The 21,604-nt window shown below is 44.4% G+C and overlaps 1 protein-coding gene across 2 annotated transcripts in view; it reads right to left on the reverse strand.

Annotated features, from left to right (window-relative positions):
* ENTREP2 (endosomal transmembrane epsin interactor 2) overlaps positions 1 to 21,604 on the reverse strand; it is a 196,014-nt gene that overhangs the window by 54,990 nt on the left and 119,420 nt on the right. For both annotated transcript variants that reach the window (XM_080980755.1, XM_080980754.1), the window contains exon 3: positions 15,829 to 15,939. In XM_080980755.1, coding sequence (XP_080836881.1) covers positions 15,829 to 15,939 — 111 coding nt within the window. The remainder of the gene's footprint in view (positions 1 to 15,828; positions 15,940 to 21,604) is intronic.

Here is a 21,604-nt window from a genome sequence, read left to right on the forward strand (position 1 = left end):
TTTCTTGATATAACCTTGCCCAGAACCTCTAGCACCCCCAGTCAACCAAAGATCTCCTCTATTAAATATCTCTCCTCACTGCTCCTTGCTGAATATTTCATAAAATTGTAGAACAGTAGTATTGGAAACCACCCTACGGGTCACCTGGTCCAACCTGCTGCAGTGCAGGAATGACGCAGCACGTAGGTAAGCTCTCTCCCACAGGAGGCAGCGATGGCCACCAACTTGGGTGGCTTTAAAAGAGGACTGGACTGGAGGAGGCGATCAATGGCTGCTGCCAGGGTGGCTTCTCTGCCTTCACATTGGAAGCAGCAATGCTTCTGAATACCATTTGGTGGAAACTGCAGGAAGGGACGGCTCTTGTGCTCGGATCCTGCTTGGGGGTTTCCCATTGACGCATCTGGTTGGCCACTGTGAGAACAGGATGCTGGACTAGATGGGCCATTAACCTGATCCAGCAGGTTCTTCTTACCTTCCTCTACAACGGGTCTACTCAGGAATAAGCAGCCCCTGGTTGTCCTTCATGCCGGCAGCTGTGCTCAGGGTGCGGTTTTGGAGGCCAGAGGTTGAAAGGCCTCTCTTTTGGAGTTGCCTGCTTAGAGGTTACACATCAAACCTGACTCTGCTTGAGGAGTTTCTACATTTGCTGCTCCTTCATGACCAACCAAATTTATTTTATCACTAAGACAGAATAAATTTCCAAAGCCTAGCCTGAGAAGCAGGCAGGGGTGTTTTGTTCAAAAAAAGCTGTCCTTTCCATTTAATTTGTGAATTTAAGAAGTCTTGAAAACAAAAGAGCTAAGAAAGGGGGAGAAGGGAGAAGAGAAAAATCTACAACACACCAAAAAACTGAGGAAATTTCTCTTGCGCTTTTAATTCTTTGATGACAGCAGCACATCCAGCTATGGGGAGGAGGGCAGGATTTTGTGGTTTGCATGAAACACATAAAAAGCAAAATATATGTGAGGAAACCAGCACAACCAGATATTATTAAATCATTTGTACTAGATAACACACTCTATGGAATGTTTCCCCTCCTATACAATGTGAAAGAGGACCACCATCTTTGGCTACAATTTAAATATAGTGGTATCTCAGTTTAAGAACAGTCCGGTTTAAGAATGATTCGGTTTACGAACTCCGCAAAACCAGAAGTAGTGTCCCGGTTTGAGAACTTTACCTCTGTCTAAGAATGGAATCCGAACAGTGGAAGGGCGGCAGGAGGCCTCATTAGGGAAAGCGTGCCTCAGTTTAAGAATGGTTTCAGTTTAAGAATGGACTTCCGGAACGGATTGATATTATTCACTCATATAGCCATGTTATCTTGGAAAGTGAAAGCTCTGGGAGCTTAAATGTGTCATATCTAGCAACTAGTGATAGTTGCTAGGTAGATAGAAGAAATTAGATTTATTGAGAATAAGTTTAATTATGAAAAAAAATGTGTATTGGCAATACGTAATATGAAGTTGAAATATGGAATAGACGGGAAGTTGGGTCTTTAGTGTTAAGACCAATAGATGTTTTATTGTTTGTCAAGAAAATTATGTGTCTATGGTTATTTTTGTAATTTGTGTGTAATTTGGTATTTGTGTTTTTTGTGTGTGTTTTTTTCTTGTTGTATAAATAAAATAAAATAAAATAAAAAAGTGTCATATCAAGGGAATAAATAAATAATACATACTGTCAAAATAATATTAAGTTGTCCATCCTCCACAGAATAAAGGGAGAGAAAAATATAATTTGAAGATTGAACTAAGTCATAAAGTAAACTAGAGCTCATTTGCAAATTAATTTAGCAGTGCTCGTCCACCCCTACAGAGTGTCTCATAAAACAGAGTCGTTGGTACCCACTGAGTGGAAAGGAGAAGGGGATGCTGGCAGGAATAATTTCAAAGAAAGGGGTGGGGGGAGAACTGGATGAGACTAGAAAGGCAAGAAAACTTTATAAAAATTCTTTCTTTCCTTAAAAACTGAATATTCACACGCAGAAACAGAAATATTTTAAGTGTAAAGGAGGTGAGGTGAAAGGCAGGGGCAAAGAGTGAGGGGCAGGATGGGGGGAAAAGGGTCATTTCAAGCATTTTCAGTGTGCACAGGATTCCAATATTCAGAGTGGGGCAGGGATGGGGGAGGAATTAGATCTGGTTTGCATTTAAAGGTGAATCTACCTATCTGCTATACAAAGGAAGGCACCTTCCCCAACTTGGAGCCCTCTGGATGTTTTCGATTACAGCTCTCATCCTTCCCGCTGGCATTGCCAATGGTCAGGGGTGATGGGAGGGGAGTCCAACATGGCAGGCAGGCAAAGGAAGAGGACCAGGCCCATAATATTCCCAAGGCCTGATGGCACCAGCATGCAGAGGCTGGCATTGTGCACTTTGATTTCTTTCTGTAGCTGAAGGGAACAGGCTCCCAGCCTCAGGTAGTTCCCAGTTCAGTCTCCAGAGTCCCAGACAGCAGCTTATGAGGACCATCCCTGGCTCAGGGGCTGGGTAAATGCCTGGCATGCAGAAGACCCGAGAACACAAGAAGAGCCTGCTAGAGCACGCCAACCTACTCCAACATCCAGGACTGGTGCCCGGCTCTTTTGCAGCTGGAGCAAGGCTAACTACTTGCCAGCTAACTAACAGACCCGCTCCAAAGTCACCAGCTCCGGCAGCCACAGTAGCTTGCAGCCCTGCCGGAGCCAACTTTGAGGGTGCTCCTCCAAAGCCTGGTCGAGTGTCACCCCCAGGCAACCTCCCCCTGCCATCGGAGAGCTGGAGCCATGAGCAGGAGAGAGAGAGAGAGAGAGAGAGAAGCAGTCCCTGGCCCTGCCGCTCTGCAAGACGGCAACCACAGCTGCATCAAGTCTGCTTGGTTTGGCTTGGTCCTTCCCCTCAATTGTAAAACACCATATATTGTTTTTTTGTTTTGATGGGCAAACTCAGAGGAGGGTGAAAATGGCAGCGCCCCCAGAGGAGCCTTGAACCCAGGAGGCTACCCTAGCCCTGCGTTTTTATTTTAGGTTAGGATATTTTTATTCCTTTCTTTCTTAGGATTTTGATTCCTTTTCTTTCTTTTTTTACTCATTTCTTCCCCCTTTTCTTCCCCATTTCTCGGGGGGGGGGAGACAACCCCCTTCTTCTTCTAACTGTATTTCCCCAGTTTTTTGTTTTTTCTGATCTCCTTTCACTGTCATCTTGGGGTTACCCCTACCTTATTTTTACCTTTATTTTAGGTTCTATTTCTCATCATCATCATCATTATTACTATTTTTAAATGTTTCTTTATCCTCCTCTGCCACCATCAGCATCATTATTATTACCAGTGCTTGAACCCCACCCCCCCACGCCCACCTCCTCCATCACACAGGGAGCTGGTCCTGTTGCAGAATAAATTAGAACTCCAAGCCAGGTAAAAATACACACCAACTGGCTGAACAATACCTTCAAACTATTATTACTAAAACATATACATACCCTTCCCCTCCACCCCCCCCCCCAAATTAAGCTTTTTCACCTTTACTCCACACTTTAACTTGAATCTCCACTTTGGTGGAGATTACTTTTTGCCACTATTTTTCTTTAAGAAAAAAAAAGAAAGGGGAAAAAATATTTTATTCTCAAATTTTTAATCTCCCCTCCCATGTTTCACTTAGGGAGGATAAGATTCTTGACTTCTACCTCTAAATCCCTATCCTTACCCTTACCCCTGTACCCTATCTCTTTCATTAATCTTTTAATTTTTGCCCATATATATACATATATATATATACATACATATTTTTGTGTATTTATTTATGTGTGTATGTATGTGTATATATATATATATTCTTTCAATCCTCAACTTTTTATTGTTAGTATTATTAGCATTTTAATACTGCTGTCCTAACGCCCCCCTTTCCTCTGTTTCTTCTTCCTCCTTCCCTTCCTTTTTAAAGGACAAAAAATAATAACTTTCACCATTACTATTAGTTAACCCCTGAAAAACATTTTTACTTTTTACTTTTTTATTTTTTACCTTCTCCCCCCTCAATCTAACTAGACCTGTCCTGTTACTTTCAGATTTTTAATCTCTGACTTTTTGTGTTTCAATTTTAAATCCTACTCCCACCCCTAAAGGTAAAGGTAAAGGGACCCCTGACCATTCGGTCCACTCGTGACCAACTCTGGGGTTGCGGCGCTCATCTCGCTTTACTGGCCGAGGGAGCCGGCGTACAGCTTCCGGGTCATGTGGCCAGCAGGACTAAGCCGCTTCTGGCGAACCAGAGCAGCGCACGGAAACGCCGTTTACCTTCCCGCTGGAGTGGTACCTATTTATCTACTTGCACTTTGACGTGCTTTCAAACTGCTAAGTGGGTAGGAGCTGGGATTGAACAACGGGAGCTCACCCCGTTGCAGGGATTCGAACCGCCAACCTTCTGATCGGCAAGCCCAAGAGGCTCAATGGTTTAGACCACAGTGCCACCTGCGTCCCACTCCCACCCCTGCTTTTACAATATCCACATCTAATTTTTAACCATGAAGCCACAAATTGCCTTCCTACAGGAAGAACACAATCCACCAAAAGGATGTAATCTCATGAGCAAACCCCACTTCAGTCAACAATGGGTTGCACCTAGCTCAGGAAAGGCTAGCGGTGTAGCCATAATACTAATTAATAATAATAATAATAATAATAATAAAAAAAAAAGTTCAGTACAGACCTGAACTTTAAAGCCACGACAGTGCTAAAAGACAAAAGAGGTAGACTTACTTTCACCAAAGGGACACTAGATGGAAAAACCAAACTGACAATTGGCTCCATATATGCCCCCAACTCAAAACAAATAGAATTCATCCAGAAAACACTAAATCAATTCCTCTCTTTCTCTGACGTAATAGCAATCCTTGGAGGTGACGTCAACCTTAATATGAGAGGCATCTCCCTGAAAGACAGCCACCCCACATGCCCATGGAGCAACCTTCCTCTGAGGGAAACCCCAAACAACTAGAGACTCCTACAAACTGCTAAAAATGCTACGAGACGGAGGCCTTTACAACATATGGGGCAAAAAATAATAATCCGGGAAACACCAGCTACACGTTCCAATCTGGGCACCACGGCACAATGTCCAAACCGGATAGCATTCTGCTCATGCAAGGTCTGATCCTCCTGGGCAACATTAAAGTCACAAACCAGGCCCCAGTAGAAGCTACCCTTAGAACGGGAGAGGAAACACAATCCACCTCATCATGGCCCTTCAGTCCCATCCTAACCACAAATCAATCAATCAATCAATCAATCAATCAATCAATCAGAGAGAGCCTCATGAAAACCCTCCAGAACTATTTCAAATAAAATGATATAGACAATATAACACACTATTGTGCTATTACAATATGTGCTATTACAATTTGTTGGAAAAGAATATGTAAGGAAAACAATAAAAATTCACTTGGAAAAAAAATATAACACACACACACCCTTCTTTGGGACACAATGAAGGTGGTTAGTAGAGGAGCCTGCATAAAAGAGAAAGCATCTCTTAAACAACAAACCTAAAAAATTAGCAAAATGGAACAAAAAACCACAGCTCTCTCATCACAATACAAATGAACAGGTGCTAAAAGACTCCTTAAACTTATAGAACAAAAGAGACGGGACCTTGACTCACTAGACATCAACAAAACAATGATAAACATCCTATACTCAAAGCAACGCTTCCATGTGTATGGAGGGAAAAACTCCAGACTATTAGCAAACAGGTGTCGTAAAAAAATCACTCAAAACAAGAATACATTGCATCACCAAAAAAGATGGCAACATAACATTCTCTATACAATTTGAGAAAAGACAATGCACATTTTTTGTGAACCATGAAAATCTTTAATAAAAATTATTATTTTAAAAAATGCTCTTTGCCAAAACACACTCCGCATGTGTGCAAGAAGGACATGCGAGAATGGCCTTGTGAAGGGTTTGGGCCGAGAAAGAGACACTTTTCTCCTCCTTGCTTAACGCAAGAGCCTGGGATTCAGCGAGTGGCAGAAATTTCATGGCTGATTTATGGAAGTGCCCCTTCCAGCTTAGACTAGGAAACCCAGCCAGAAATAACAATAATAATACTGCTTCTGTTTTGGATTTTTTTTTACAGATAAGCAGTATGTAAATTTTGATAAATAAGTAAAATATTTGGACTGCCTTATTCTTTTGGCCAGGCTAAAGAGGTGGGGGAAAGATGAGGGCTTCTAGAAAATGCCCAGCACTTGCCATCTTTCACCAGCTTGGTGAAGCGACCCCCTTCTTACAACAGCTCAAGAGGCTACCAGTTTGTTTCTGGGCACAAGTCAAAGTGTTGGTTATGACCTATAAAGACCCCATATTTTATGGATAGCATTTTATAAATATTTATTTCTATATCCCTTTTTAAAGCCTTATATAGTTTAGGTCTAGGATACGTGAAGGACCATATTCTCCCATATGAACCTGCCTGGGCTGTGAGATCTTCAGGGGAGGCCTTTCTCCTGGTCCTGTCACCCTCACAGGCATGTTTGGTGGGGACTCAGGAGAGAGCCTTCTCAGTGGTTGCTCCCAGACTCTGGAACTCCTTTCCTGAAGAAGCTTGACTAGCGTACTCCTTGTTGCCTTTCCACTGGCAGGTGAAGACTGCTTTATTCCAGGGGGCTTCGGGGAACTATCTGCTTTAAGGAAAGCGCTTTAAATTTAACAGTGCCATGATGTTTTTACTACCTTACTACCTTATTTACTACCTTATTTTAGTAAATTTGTTTTTAGTGTTTTAAATCTATTTTAGCTTAATTACTTTTCAACCATTGTCTTGTATATGTATAGCTTTCTCTGTTTTATTTGTTTTAATTTTTATGATTATGATGCCTAAAGATCCAGTTCTGGTAGAAAGGTGGGATATAAAGAAATATCATCATCTTGATAAGGCTACTTGATATGTTTACCCTCTGAAGAATTTGGTATCAAGCAAGCTAGGTCTAATATAGGCGTCACCCAACTCACACATGTTCTCCTTGCATGTGACCATGTATACACGTGGTGCCAGGAAATAGATAATTTGATTCAAACTTGGAAATGGTTGGACAGAGCTGGAGAGTCCCGTGACTCATGAGGAGACCCTCCCCTGAGCCCAAAGAGGACATCAGTGAGGGCGGAGGAAGCCCCAAAGAGGCTGGCGATGCAGCAGGGCTTTGCTTATACTGCTCAGCCTCCTCGCTTAACAGCTGATGTGACGAGTGGCGCAGCAGCAGCCGGCCCCAGAGCTTCAACTGTACTTAGTTTGGTCTGGATTGGAGAGAGAGTGGGAGAGAGCTGGAAAGAAGGGAGAAATAGGCATTTAGAGGCTTTTTAGAGGTTGCTCCCCACTTTATGCAATTTCAAGTATGCATCGGGGCCTGGAACATAACCCCGATCTAAGTGGGGGGATGCTTGTATTATAATTGCTGTAGTCACATACAGGAATATATGTTCATAAAGTAACAACAACAACAATTTATTATTTATACCCTGCCCATCTGGCTGGGTTTCCCCAGCCACTCTGGGTGGTTCCCAACAGAATTAAAAGCACAATAAAACACCAAACATTAAAAACTTCCCTAAACAGGGCTGCCTTCAGATGTCTTATAAAAGCTAGATCTTTGATTATTTTCTTGACATCTGATGGGAGGGTGTTCCATAGGGCGAACGCCACTACCAAGCAGGTCCTCTGCCTGGTTCCCTGTAACCTCACTTCTCGCAGTGAGAGAACCGCCAGAAGGCCCTTGGAGCTGGACCTCAGTGTCTGGGATGAACGATGGGGGTGGAGACGCTCCTTCAGGTATACTGGGCCGAGGATGCTTAGGGCTTTAAAGGTCAACACCAACACTTTGAATTGTGCTCGGAAACATACTGGGAGCTAATGTAGGCCTTTCAGGACCGGTGTTATATTGTCTTGGTGGCCACTCCTAGTCACCAGTCTAGTTGATGCATTCTAGATTAGTTGTAGTTTCTGGGTCAGTTTCAAAGGTAGCCCCACGTAGAGCACATTGCAGTAGTCCAAGCAGGAGATAACCAGAGCATGCGCCACTCTGGCGAGACAGTCTGCTGGCAGGTAGGGTCGCAGCCTCCATACCAGATGGAGCTGGTGGACAGCTGCCCTGGACACAGAATTTACCTGTGCCTTGATGGACAGCTGTGAGTCCAAAATGACTCCCAGGCTGCGCTCCTAGTCCTTCAGGGGCACAGTTACCCCATTCAGGACCAGGGAGTCCCCCACCCTTGCCCACCCCGTCCCTCAAAAACAGTACTTCTGTCTTGTCAGGATCCAACCTCGATCTGTTAGCCATCCTCCAACCAGCTCCAGATACTCACACAGGACCTTCACTGGTTCCGATTAAAAAGAGAGGTAGAGCTGGGTGTCATCTGCATACTGATGAACACCCTGCCCAAACCCCCTGATGACCTCTCCCAGCGGCTTCATATAGATATTAAAAAGCATGGGGGAGAGGACGGAACCCTGAGGCACCCCACAAGTGAGAGCCCAGGGGTCTGAACACTCACCCCCCCCCCACTTTCTGGACACGGCCCAGGAAGAAGGAGCGGAACCACTGTATAACAGTTCCCCCAGCTCCCAACCCCTCTAGATGGTCCAGAAGGATGTTATGGTCAATAATATCAAAGGACACTGAGAGATCCAGCAGAACTAGGAAACAGTTTACACCCTTGTCCCTAGCCTGCCCAAGATCATTGACCAAGGCAGTTTCAGTCCCATGATGAGGCCTGAATCCCAATTGGAAGGGATCCTAATGGTCTGCATCCTCCAGGCGTGCCTGGACTTGTTCAGCAACCACTCGCTCAATCACCTTGCCCAAGAATGGAAGATTTGAGACTGGGCGATAGTTGGCCATATTGGACGATTCCAAAGATGTTTTTTTTTAAAAAAAACGGTTTAATAACCGCCTCTTTCAGTGGGCCTGGGAAGGCTCCCTCACAGAGGGAAGCATTCACCACCCTACAGAGTCCACCACCCAGACCTTCCCGGCTTACTTTTATGAGCCCGGATGGGCAAGGATCAAGGAGACAGGTAATTGGTTTCACTCGTCCAAGCAGCCTGGTCACATCCTCAGAGGTAAAAGATTGGAATTGATCCCACGCAACCTGACTAGACAAGACTCTAGCACTCTCCCGCCCCGGCCCTGCTCCCACGGTGGAGTCTATCTCTTCCCGAATCTGAGCCCCTTAATCTGCATAAAACTTTGCAAAATCATTGCAGGAGATCTTGGGATCCTTACCAGGCCCCAATGGAAAGGTGGTTCCATTAAACTGTGAACCACCTGAAAGAGTCTCCTGCTGCTGTTTTCTGCAGATGCAATAGAGGTGGTAAAGAAGGTCCTCTTTGCCATTGCTATTGCCACTTGGGAGCCTTGACGCTGAGCTCTAAACCATGCCTGTTCCAATTAAGAGTGAGTTTTCCGCCACCTGTACTCTAGCCATCTCAGTGATTGTTTCATCGCCCTCTGCTCCAGTGAAAACCATGGGGCAATCGGAGAGGGTGCTTCAGAGCCAGACAGTTGATAGCCCTGGTTAACTCCGCATTCCAGCAGCCCACCAGGAAATCAGCTGAAAGGCCATCAACATGGGATAAAACCTCCCCTACCACTCTCTGGAAACCATTTGGATCCATTAAGTGGTGGGAGCGGACCATCCAAATCGGTCCCACCTCCCTGCAGAGGGGAAGGGTCACAGAGAAGTTGCACCAGGAAGTGATCTGACCATGGCACTTCTTTTGTTTCACTTTTACTTAGTGTCAGATCACCCACATCCATAGAGGTGGACACCAGGTCTAAGGCATGTCCACGACTATGAGTTGGGCCAAACTTATTCAGGGACAGCCCCATGGAAGCCATGCTTTCACAAAGTCCCGAGTGGCCCCTTTGTAAGGTTGTGTCGGCATGAATGTTAAAATCATCCACCACGACCTGAAGCAGCTCAGGTAGGGAATCCTTGGTGCAGTGGGGAGGTCAGTACACCAAAGGGAATCTTGTACTGCCCCTATTGCGCAACTTCCAGAACATGCACTCAGAAAACTGGGTCTTCCTAATAGGATGCCTGGTGCAAGCTAATGACTTCCTAAAAATCACTGCACCCCCTTCCCCGCCCACATGACCCGGGTTGCTGTGCGTAAGATAAACCTGGTGGACAAGCAGCAGCAAGAACAGGCCCATCTGCTTCATCCAACCAAGTCTCTGTTACACATGCCAGTCTAGGAACAGGAAAAACCATTGCCATTTATCTTTTGAATCCTTTTAAGAACAGCTGCATAAACAAGAGTAACAAAATCGTCCAACTGAAATGCAAAATGTGGAGAAAAGTATTAGGTAGCCCTTCTATCTCTCAGTTTGGATTACTAGATCTTAAAAAGCTGCATTCACACTACTAGATTGTCTTAAAGAAACACAGACCTGATTGCCCTGAGTGAATGCTGTGCATCTTAATGGGTAGCACAATCTCCATTTGTGGAGTGACATCAAGTCTCCAGGAGAACAAATATGCTTGTTGGCATAAAAAGCAAGCAGACAGATGCAAGAGAGGAAATGCTGTAAGGGGGTCCTCTTTTAATTAAAATTATAAATAGAGGGAAATGGAAAAGGGATAACCAGATTTTATAGTGCAAAGCAACTAATATTTCCTAGGGTTTAATATCCCTGATTTCCCATTTGCAACTATAAGAAGGCATTAATTGTGTTTTGGGTTGCCATTGTTGAGTCAGAATCAATAAAACTGCCCTCCAAAGCTAATTTTTACCACTCTGTGTTCAGAAAAGAAGCCCGTAACACAATTGTCTTGATTTATTTTGCAATTTCATCAGCATTATTTCCTCTTCAGAGTTTCCCCCGCTGGATTGCACTTCCGATGGCTTCATCCTACCAATTTATACATCTCATTAAATTTAAAGACCAAGCAGACCCCTGATTAAACTGCAATCATGTTTGCAACATCTCTTTAAGCATCTGCATGTTTTCACCCACGGCTGGGTGTCTCATTTGCCACTGGAATGATAAATATGTAGCTTCCCTGGTCTCCCCTCCCCACAATAAGAAATTAAATTTGAAAACTGGACTATACAGAAATCTGAACTACCAAAAGCCTGCAGTCATAGCATACTGCAGAGTTCACATCAGTACATGAAATTCAGCTCTCACCCCCACCTGGAAACCAAGTCCTATGAAGAACACTTGGAAGAGTTGGGTGTATTTGTTGGGAAAAAGCACCAAGGCAAAAGCCAGCTCCAGATGGCTGGAATGCAAAACAGTGCAGATGTACTGTTGGAGAAAAGGTGGAGCCTATTCTCTGTACTGAGCACCGGATGTTAGCTCAGTGTGTCATCTGACCTGTGCTGGAAGTACAGGGGAGGAGTGTGTGACTCTTCTGATGGAGTCTGAAGGGAACAGTCACATTTCTATGTACTGTTGAATGACAGGAATAAAACATGTAGAGAGGACTCCTGTCTGTCTCATTTCCTCTCCCTGGGAGAATGCAGGGAGGGAGGAAGGAGGAGGGTGTGTCCTGCTCACGTTTGAGGAGGATCGCCGGTTTGTTTACCTAGCCTGCCGGGGGTCGCAGACGGACGGTAAACACACAGTATCTCGCTCAATTGCCTCGGGGGAGGCCAGGTACCTCTGCCTGTGGGCTGAAGATACTAACATATGGTAGCAGAGGATGGTTGCGATTCATCGGACATCTGCATGAGAGGCTGGTGGATTGTCCTCCTCTGCTCCAAGGAGGAAGAGAAGCGTCTGAAAGAAGCCAGAGGCTCCACAGACAGCTGGTGGAAAGAAGAGGTGTTTTCCAAGCAATGGAGCTCCAGGTATGCTGCATTTCGGGCTAAAAGTGTGAACGCAGGAAGATTAATTCCCTGGTTCACGGAGCTGCGTTTCAAAGAAAACAAAAGCTCCGGGAGAAGAGGCCTGCATTCCACAAATTCTTGTGGTAGATAAGATGTCCTATTGAAATGCATTGTTGCTAGGTAACGGAAAGTTACTGGCAAAGGGGCTGGACTGTGAGTGTCAGCCTGGGAAAGCGAAACAAAATCAGAGAATGTTTTGGCTACTTGGAAGGGACTTTCAATAGCAGCCTGAGTTTAGCTGCCAGGTGCAAAAGGGCGTAAACAACTTGCAGTTTGCTGCGTGAGAAAGGAAAAAACAACTGTTGGATTTTACAGTTTGTTTGACAAAGTGAGAGAGGCTTGGATTCAAGATGGATGCCAAGAAGGGGGGAGACTTGCCTAACCCATCTCCCCTGACCAGAGACAGTTATTCATCAGGGTCTGGATGGATAACTACCCCAGAAGGGGTGAGCCAAGATGATGCTGGCCAAGTTCCTAAGAGCTCAACGAAAGCTGAGAAGAGCTTTGACCCCAGAGGGGAGAGTGCAGGAACTGTGGCTGTAGGAACTGTTGGTGTTCCTGAACAAGGTGCAATGGGTGTTGCTGACAGGGGGAGGGAAGAACAGAGTTCAAATCTCCCCACTGCTGATGCTACTAGGGAGCATGGTGTAGCATTGAGTGCTGTCCGATGCTACAATTGTGGACAGACTGGGCATCTACAGCGAAACTGTAAGAAGCCGCGCCAGTCAAGAGGAGCAAAGAGCAGCTCTACGAAGCCTGAGGCATCAGGCAAAAGCCGTACCAAGTGCCAGGTGAAACCTGCAAAGGCTATGATGGCGAAAGGAACCACGCCAGATGTTGGGAACTCGTTCATAAATTGACACGGGCGCAACGGTTCACATGTGCCCGCACAGAGGACTATTTTCGACGTTGATGAAGCAAAGCTTCACTGTGAAACAGCCCAACGGTCAGGAGTTGGAAGCGACTGGAATTGGGACTGTGTATCTTGAGAGTCTGAACTTGACTATAAGTGATGTTTTCCTGGTTCCAGAACTGAGATTTAATCTGCTGAGCGTGTCGCAGATTGCAAAGAAAGGACTGAAACTGTCCTATGATGCTAAAAGCTGCAAGATCTACAAAGATAGAGAACTGTTTCTTACTGCCAAAGAGAAAGATGGACTGTATTTGTTGACTTTTGATCAAAGTGATTACATGAAATGTAATTCTTCTGTTTCTAACGAAATCTCTCTTGCAGGTGTGACCAAGACCAAGATGGTCGACAGAGCATTTCAGCGGGTGTATGCTGATGTGATTGGTCCTCTAGAACCATCTAGAGGCGGTGCACGATTTTACCTTGTGTGTGTGGATTGTTTCACTAATTATTCTTGGGTTTATATGATGGAGAAACCGCAAGAAACTTTAGAAAGGTTTCAGGAGTTTTGTGACAAGGTTAAAAATATGCATGATGCTAACATTGATTGTCTTTTCACAGATGAGAAGCAAATTTTTCTGTTACAGAAGTTTCAGAAGTTCCTGGATGGAAAAGGGATAGACCACAAAGTTGCAGTCTCGCAAGAAGCGTGGAACAGGGGGGTCTGTGTAAGAGTGAACAAAGAATTGCAAAAGGGGATGAATGCGCAATTGCTGAGTTCACATTTGCCACATGAATATTGGGCCGAATCGCTAGCGTCCTATCTTCATGTGTGGTTGAGAAAAGTCTCAACAGAGTTGGGATGTTCTCCTTTTGAGAAGCTGTTCAATAGAAAACCTTCTGTTGCCTATTTTAAGGTTTTCGGGTCTCATGTGAGAACAGAAGCTCCAGGTGCAGTAAAGAATGCCAGAGGCATTTTTGTGGGATATGAAAAGGGTCTCTACAGAGTAATTTTGTCTGAATCTGGTCAGGTGATTCTCACAAAGTTTCTAGAGAGTGCTCCAAAGCAAGAGCGGATAGTACAGACATTACCCACAGGAAACGATTCAGATGATGATGATGATTTTTCTGATGTCACAGATTACAGTGGTACTGATGATGATGACAGTGAGAGCTCAGAGAGTTCAGTTGTAACAGTCATTGAGAGGAAATCTCACACAATGGATAGACCTTCACAGGTGAAGGAAGAACCACTGATTGCTACTGGTTCTCAACAAAGTCCAGAGGTTGAACCAGTGAGCACAGAGGATCAGAACCTCATACGCAGGTCTGAGAGAGTTACAAAGGGTGTACCACCAAAGAGGTACTCAAAAGAGTTTGCTAACTTAGCTGTTGCGTGTGTTGCTATTGTTAACAACTCAAAGCAGGTTGAAGCAGTGTCTAAGTCAGAGACAAAGACACAACAGAGGGTAGCAAGCCAAGGTAATGCAGAAGCACTCATTCCTTGGAAGCCAGACAACCAGAGAGGTACACTGGTGAAACCAGTGGTGGGGAGTTCCAAGGGTGGAACTGAAACAACAGGGGACTGTTATATGTATAACAACTGTTTGTTCTCTTCTCTGGATCATGTTTTGCCAATTGATGCTTTTGGGGGAGGATGTTGGGAAAAAGCACCAAGGCAAAAGCCAGCTCCAGATGGCTGGAATGCAAAACAGTGCAGATGTACTGTTGGAGAAAAGGTGGAGCCTATTCTCTGTACTGAGCACCGGATGTTAGCTCAGTGTGTCATCTGACCTGTGCTGGAAGTACAGGGGAGGAGTGTGTGACTCTTCTGATGGAGTCTGAAGGGAACAGTCACATTTCTATGTACTGTTGAATGACAGGAATAAAACATGTAGAGAGGACTCCTGTCTGTCTCATTTCCCCTCCCTGGGAGAATGCAGGGAGGGAGGAAGGAGGAGGGTGTGTCCTGCTCACGTTTGAGGAGGATCGCCGGTTTGTTTACCTAGCCTGCCGGGGGTCGCAGACGGACGGTAAACACACAGTATCTCGCTCAATTGCCTCGGGGGAGGCCAGGTACCTCTGCCTGTGGGCTGAAGATACTAACAGTATTAAGCATGGAGAAGAGAAGGTCCAAGAGAGAGAAGATAGCTCTCTTCAAATATCTGAAGGGTTGCTGCATACAAGTTGGAGCACAGCAGTTCCCTTTTGCTCCAGAGGGCAACTAATGCATGGGAAGTACAAGGGAGCAGATTTCACCTAAACACTCGACAAGACCTCAATAAAGAACCGCGTGACAGTGGAAGGAAAGCTGGACAGCCATCTTTCAAGGATGCTGTACTAGCTGACCCCAGCATTGCAGATCCTGCACTAGATCAGCAGAAGCCAACATGGCCTCCAGCTGTTATTGGACTCCAGCTCCCATCAGACCCAGTCAGCATGGCCAATGGTCAGGGATGATGGGAGTTGTAGGCCACAATATCTGAAGGGTCATTGGATGCTCTAGACTTTCAAGGTTCTTTCCAGTGCTATGATTCTCCGTCCTTGTTGCCTATCTGGGGTCACTGGCTATTCCTTGGTGTCCTTTCTCTATTATCAAGTTTTGGAATTTATTGGATCAGTTGTCTTAATGTTTGCCTGATTTGCTTCAGTTCACATTCAAAGATGAACATACCTAATTTGCCCCTCTGAGAAATAATATGCAGAACAAAGCACAACCATCCTTCAAAATTCATACAAATTTCCCTACATTTTTGTGTGTCATTATGAGAGAGGAAAGACTGTGCAATTTTTGTATGCATCGGGTGGCTGCAGAATTGCACTGAATGAACAGAATCTCCTCAGTCCACCAACAGCCATCCTTGCATGGATATTCTCCTTAGAAGCAAGCCAGGTAGCTGCTATGAAAGGTCTGTGATGGCATGGTAATAGACCCTTGGGAGGAGCTCACCATTAAGTTTTGACAATCACTCCCAGTAAATGACCACCAAGTTTTGCAGTTTTATTTTAAAAATCTCAATTTCTTCCTGTAATTTTTATTTTATAGGTTTTCAAATCAGTATTTGTTTCAAAAGAAAATATAATGTGTTTTTTCATTACTCACCAGTTGACATCCTTCCAAGGAATTGACCAGCTGAGCATTCTGGCAGGAGAGGATGGAACCTGCCAAGTTGAGCATCACACAGACGGCCGACAAGAGCATGAAAAAGGTGATCTGGAGAAGAGATGGAGAGTGACCTGTTAATTACACACAGAAAGACTTGGCAGTCCAGAGATCCACAAACTTCCCTTGTTCATCTTCCTCCTTCCCAACAGTGCAAAAGGAGGGGGGCCGCAATAACATATACTCTCCCCCTGTCCTCCGCCTTGTTAGGAGACCCCTGTTCCTCTCCCAGAGCTACAATTCTCAGAGTTTCCTGGTAAAAGAAACTGACTGTTAAACTACCCCAGGATTAGCTCTGGGGGTGGGTCGTTGCCATCTCCTAACAACTGTTACCAACCTTAAGAAACTATGGTCCCCAGGATTCTTTGGGGAAGCCATGATTGTTTAAAGTGATATCATAGCGCTTTGGATGCATGATGTGAATTTGGCGACAATGGCCAACCCCCCAGGTTCTCTACAGCACTTGCTTAATATTCTACATTCATTGATTTACTGTAGATGCTGTATATGGGCACATGTGCTTACTTTCATAAAGTGAGAAAGAGAGACATCTACTTGTACAATCACAGATATTTCTTGCAGTGCAATCCCTTTCATGCTGACAATGAGTAGATGAAAAATGTACTTCCTTTTGCCCAATGCCTCTGAAAACAGGGAGCAGAGCACCCCATCTGAAGACTTCCCAATCCCCAAGAAATAACTATTTCTAACGAACAGAAATATTGTTGAACAACTCCAAATTTGTCTCCAGGTGACAACTAAACAAATGTTATAAATTTACTGGCAGATCTTATGGAGGCCAGCTACTCTTAGGAAATGAGTTGGTTACAGCAGAAGCACACATTTCCAGGTTCCTGTCATCTAGTTTTCGCAGCTGGCTGATCCATCGAGCAGGCTTTGGTTCCTCACTATTTGCTTGACCTAATTCAGGTGCCATTCCTAAATGTCTTAATGTCTTGACCCTTCGTTCTAAGACCATAGCTGCAGAGCCCAAATGTGATTTCAGCACTGGACTTTTTTAGAATCAGGCAGCATAAAAGTTTTAATTAATTAATTAAATGCTATGTTTTCAGCTGTTTCCTCCACCCTACAAACAGTACAGAGATTCTGTGTCAATCCTCCCGACCTTAAACAAACTATTCTGAAGAGCACAGAGTCCGGTCAACATGCTAAACAGACTGACATGTTTCAGTTGCCCTTGCAGATTGAAAACATTAAAATCTCTCCTGTTGTTCAAGAGACCTGTCTTTCTCACTGTCTTTGCTGCTCACTCCTTCTGACTTCCACTGCCAATATCCTTATGTCCCAATGCTTCCTTAGCAGCCTGATCTGCCATCAGTCTCATTGGCAACAATTTCCACATGGGCAGGAATCTGCCAGAACTAACCTGAACGACCTATTAACTGAGATTCTGAATTCAAAAGCTGTATGCTGTATGTTGTTTACCAGTCAGAGGAGGCCAGAGGGTTACCGATATGATGGGCTCCCCTTGCACCAGCGTTTCTGCATTGGCAGGGGCATCTGAGGCCAGTCTTGAGGGCAGTTCCTCTTCCCAAGCCAAATTCTCAGCAGCATCCCCCAAAGATGAGGAGTCACGACACTGGGAACCCTTTCTTCTGTGTCTGCGAGGGCAGAAATAGCCAGTATTGGGGGGGGGGGTCCTGCACTGCTGACCTGACTTCCCAATGCTGTGCACCACTGCCTCTACACATTAGTCCAATCATAGAACCATGAAACAGAACTATTCCATTGGCACAGCAGCACCATGAGATGCCTTGCAGGAGGTGAGATGATTTGTCTGCCAAGCCCAGTATTGACAGTGTTGGTTGCCATCAGCTCTTTGGGGCCTCTGGCTGAAAGAAGATTGTGCTTCTTCTGTTCCCTGATCCTTTAACTGGAGATGCTGGAAAATCAAGCCAGCCCCTTCTGCATGCAAGGCAAGTGTCCTGTCCCTGAGCTGTAGCCCCACCTTCTGAATGAGCACCCAGCACAACCCCGGTGCATAGACGGTCCTTCCTCCACCCATAGTCACTCTGCCATATTCACAGAAAGGAAAGGGTAATGGAAGGAAGGGGGCAAAAAGCCCCAGTGCTGTATTACTGTTCATCCACTACTTCAGTATGCAATTACTCTATTGTGTGAGAACAGGGAAGACACATTTTTCAGGTAGGAAGAGACGTTGCCCAAGGGCTGTAATATAGATGTACTTTACAGCACTGGAGAGAAACACAACCTGACATAGTTTCCAAACATGCTCTCCAGCCTGCGGAAAAAAGAAAGGTACAGCACGAGAATTACAAACACCCAGAGCAACCCTAAGCTCATCCATGCCTGAATGGCAATTTGAGGAAAAATGGCAAGATCAAATGCCACTGCCACTCAGTTTCACCTTGTTCTGCTGGTAAGGGTTCTACTGTGTTGGTCATGGTGTAGTGAAGGGTGAGCTGGAGATGGACTTTTGCAATTCAGCTTCCCCAAGCTGCTAGGGGAAATAGAAACACAGAATTGTAGGGTTGGAAGGGACCCAAAAGATCATCTAGTCCAAGCCCCTACAGTGCAGGAATCATGATTTAAAAATCCCTGAAAGATGGCCATCCAAGGTGGCCTAAGTAGGGGCCTACTTAGTATCTATTTAATGACTCTAGATGCTATTGAGACTCCGACTCTCATCATTCCTGATCATAAAAGTCCAACAACATCTGAGGGTGAGTGGCAGTGGTGTAACCTCACAATAGGAGATACAAAATAGGCAAGATCCAAGGCAAGTTAAAGGCCTTTATTGGTTTAGCTCCAGTAGATGCCAGAGCTCTCAAGTTTGACAGTGGAAAGGACTCCCTTGGAAGGTGGTGGACTCTCCTTCCTTGGAGGTTTTTAAGCAGAGGTTGGATGGCCATCTGTCAGAGATGTTTCAGTTGAGATTCCTTCGTTGCAGGGGGTTGCTGGCAATTGCAAATATGGGAGAGTGCTGTTGCATTCATGTCCTGATTGTCTCAACACTATGAGAACAGGTTGCTGGACTAGATGGGCCACTGGCCTGATCCAGCAGGGAGCTTTTTGTATTCTTCTCTCTGGTGCCTTTCACCTGTAGCCACTAAAGTAGGAGAATAGCCAATTGGCATCCTCAGCTAAACTTTGAGTTGCTCCACTGATTGGAACTCCCTGGCCATAAACCCTTGATTTCATTATGGCTTTCCTTTGAAAGAGGCACCAATGCATCAGCTATCTGCCACTGTTCCATGTTTTACTTGAAACTTTGTTCAGGTGGAATGCAATCCAGTTAGGCAGGCCCTTCACTTGCTGGTTACTAATGCACAGGATACGTGCATCAATCCAGACGCCACATAAAAGGGAACAGTGATATAATCACATACTCCCATCTAAACCTCCATCAAGGCTGTGCATGCTGCTGTTTAATCAATGCACGTGCGTGCTGATTATGCACAGCATGTATCCTGACGCAATGATGTGATTGCATCAATATCCCCCTTTATGCAAGGGTCTGATTAAGTCTGTACATTGCAAACCTGTAAAAACAATAATGATGCAGGACTGAAAACGGCAGCAACCTGCCCATGTACCACAATTAATGCAAGAATTTCTCTCTGGTAAATTAGAAGACAGGTGGAATGGGACATGGGGCAGAACAATACTGAAATAGAGCTGCGGACATCCACTCCTCCCTAGTAAATACAAAAGGTTCCCCCCCCCCCATTTAATTCCTACAGTTTCTTTTTTCTCCCAAGTATCTGATCTTTCACTTTTATCACTTGCTTCGCCAGTTGCTAAGTGACCCAGACAACAGCAATGTCAGTCCTGTAACTGCTTAGCATTCCCTGAGCTCACTTTACTCCTCTTATTATTTCTACTGTTGCTCAAGCTTATTCTCTGCTGCAGCTCTCAAGATCTGGATGGGGGCTGGGGTATGATTTTTACAAAATCCTCTCTTTGCCTGCAGTTTACATAGGCAGTTAACACAACCAGTCTCCTAGGCAGCTCTCTCAGTACTGCAACTGTGTGTAATTGGCATTTTCACCCTGTTTGTGGGGTTGTTGATTTTACCATTCAGGACAAAATGATTCATATTCTCAACACAAAACTAATTCTTGTGTGTCCTGATTACCAGTTAGCTTTCCATTGCGTTACATATTCCATCATTCTCTAATTGCAGGCACAACTTAGCCATCTTTTGAACTTCCCCTACCCCATTATTTCCACTGATGCCACAAAATGGCAGATGGGTTTTACAGAAGTTGTGATATCGCTTCCTTGTATCTTTGCATTGCCCAGGATTTGCCTGTGGTGATTCCTCTTTGTTTGCTTCTGTTGTGCTATTTGGTTTTGCTTTCTTCTTGTTTTCCACTGTCTCACAAGACCAGGGCTTTCTAAAATGACCAAATATCTTAGACATCACGTCTAATAAATATATGGGTTGCTCCACATGCTCTCCAAAGAAAAATAAAGAAAAATAAAAGGACTTGCAATTCTCTGTCCTGCAGCCAAATATACAGTAGTATGGAACGGCTTTATGAGGAACGGCTAAGGGAGCTGGGCATGTTTAGCCTGGAGAAGAGGAGGTTAAGGGGTGATATGATAGCCATGTTCAAATAGATAAAAGGATGTCACATAGAGGAGGGAGAAAGGTTGTTTTCTGCTGCTCCAGAGAAGCGGACACGGAGCAATGGATCCAAACTACAAGAAAGAAGATTCCACCTAAACATTAGGAAGAACTTCCTGACAGTAAGAGCTGTTCGACAGTGGAATTTGCTGCCAAGGAGTGTGGTGGAGTCTCCTTCTTTGGAGGTCTTTAAGCAGAGGCTTGACAACCATATGTCAGGAGTGCTCTGATGGTGTTTCCTGCTTGGCAGGGGGTTGGACTCGATGGCCCTTGTGGTCTCTTCCAACTCTATGATTCTATTATTCTATGATTCTAGTATTCACTTATTAAGATCCAACCATTTTATCTTCTGCAAGCCACTATCTTTTCAATCTTCAAATCCATATATTATAAGTTCATTTTCTCCTTCTCGCAAAAAGTCCAAAAGAAATTTCCAGTCCTTAATAAATGTCATAAATGACTTTTCTTTAATGAAATACGCTAACTTTGCCATCTCAGTCAAGTCCTATTGTTTTATCAGCCATTCCTCTATAGTGGGTAGGGCTGAATCTTTCCATCTTTGTGCATATAACAATCTCACTGCTGCGGTTATATATTGGAGTAATCTCCCCAAATACTTTTCCAGTTGTGTATTCATTAACCCTAAAATACAGAGTTCTGGCTTCAATTGAATATTAACCTTTGAAATTTGCTGTATCAATGTATGTACCTGCATCCAACATTTTTTTAGCCACCAAACATTATAAAATGTTCCTTTGTGTTTTGGCATTTCTACCAAACATTTGAAACACCTTTATCCATTCTGAATAGTTTCTCAGGAGCTCAATACCAATGATAAATCATTTTATAAAAAATCTATTTAAGTTAATAACACAATGTAAGTTTTAACCCTTAGTTCACATATGTTCCCACTGTTCTGTCAATATATTATAACCAATTATTTTTGCCCGTGCATTCTTTAACCTGCTCTTCGGTTTCAAATTTCAGTAAGTTTATACATTTTTGCAATAGCAAAATCATCATCTGAGAACAGCTGAATTTCAAAGCCTGTCTATTCTTGCTCTATACAAAAATTCTTTTTATCCAGCTTAAACCTCTCTA

The sequence above is a fragment of the Podarcis pityusensis genome (assembly GCF_964106645.2).
Source record: "Podarcis pityusensis genome assembly, chromosome: 14".
In the NCBI taxonomy this organism is placed as follows: domain Eukaryota; kingdom Metazoa; phylum Chordata; class Lepidosauria; order Squamata; family Lacertidae; genus Podarcis; species Podarcis pityusensis.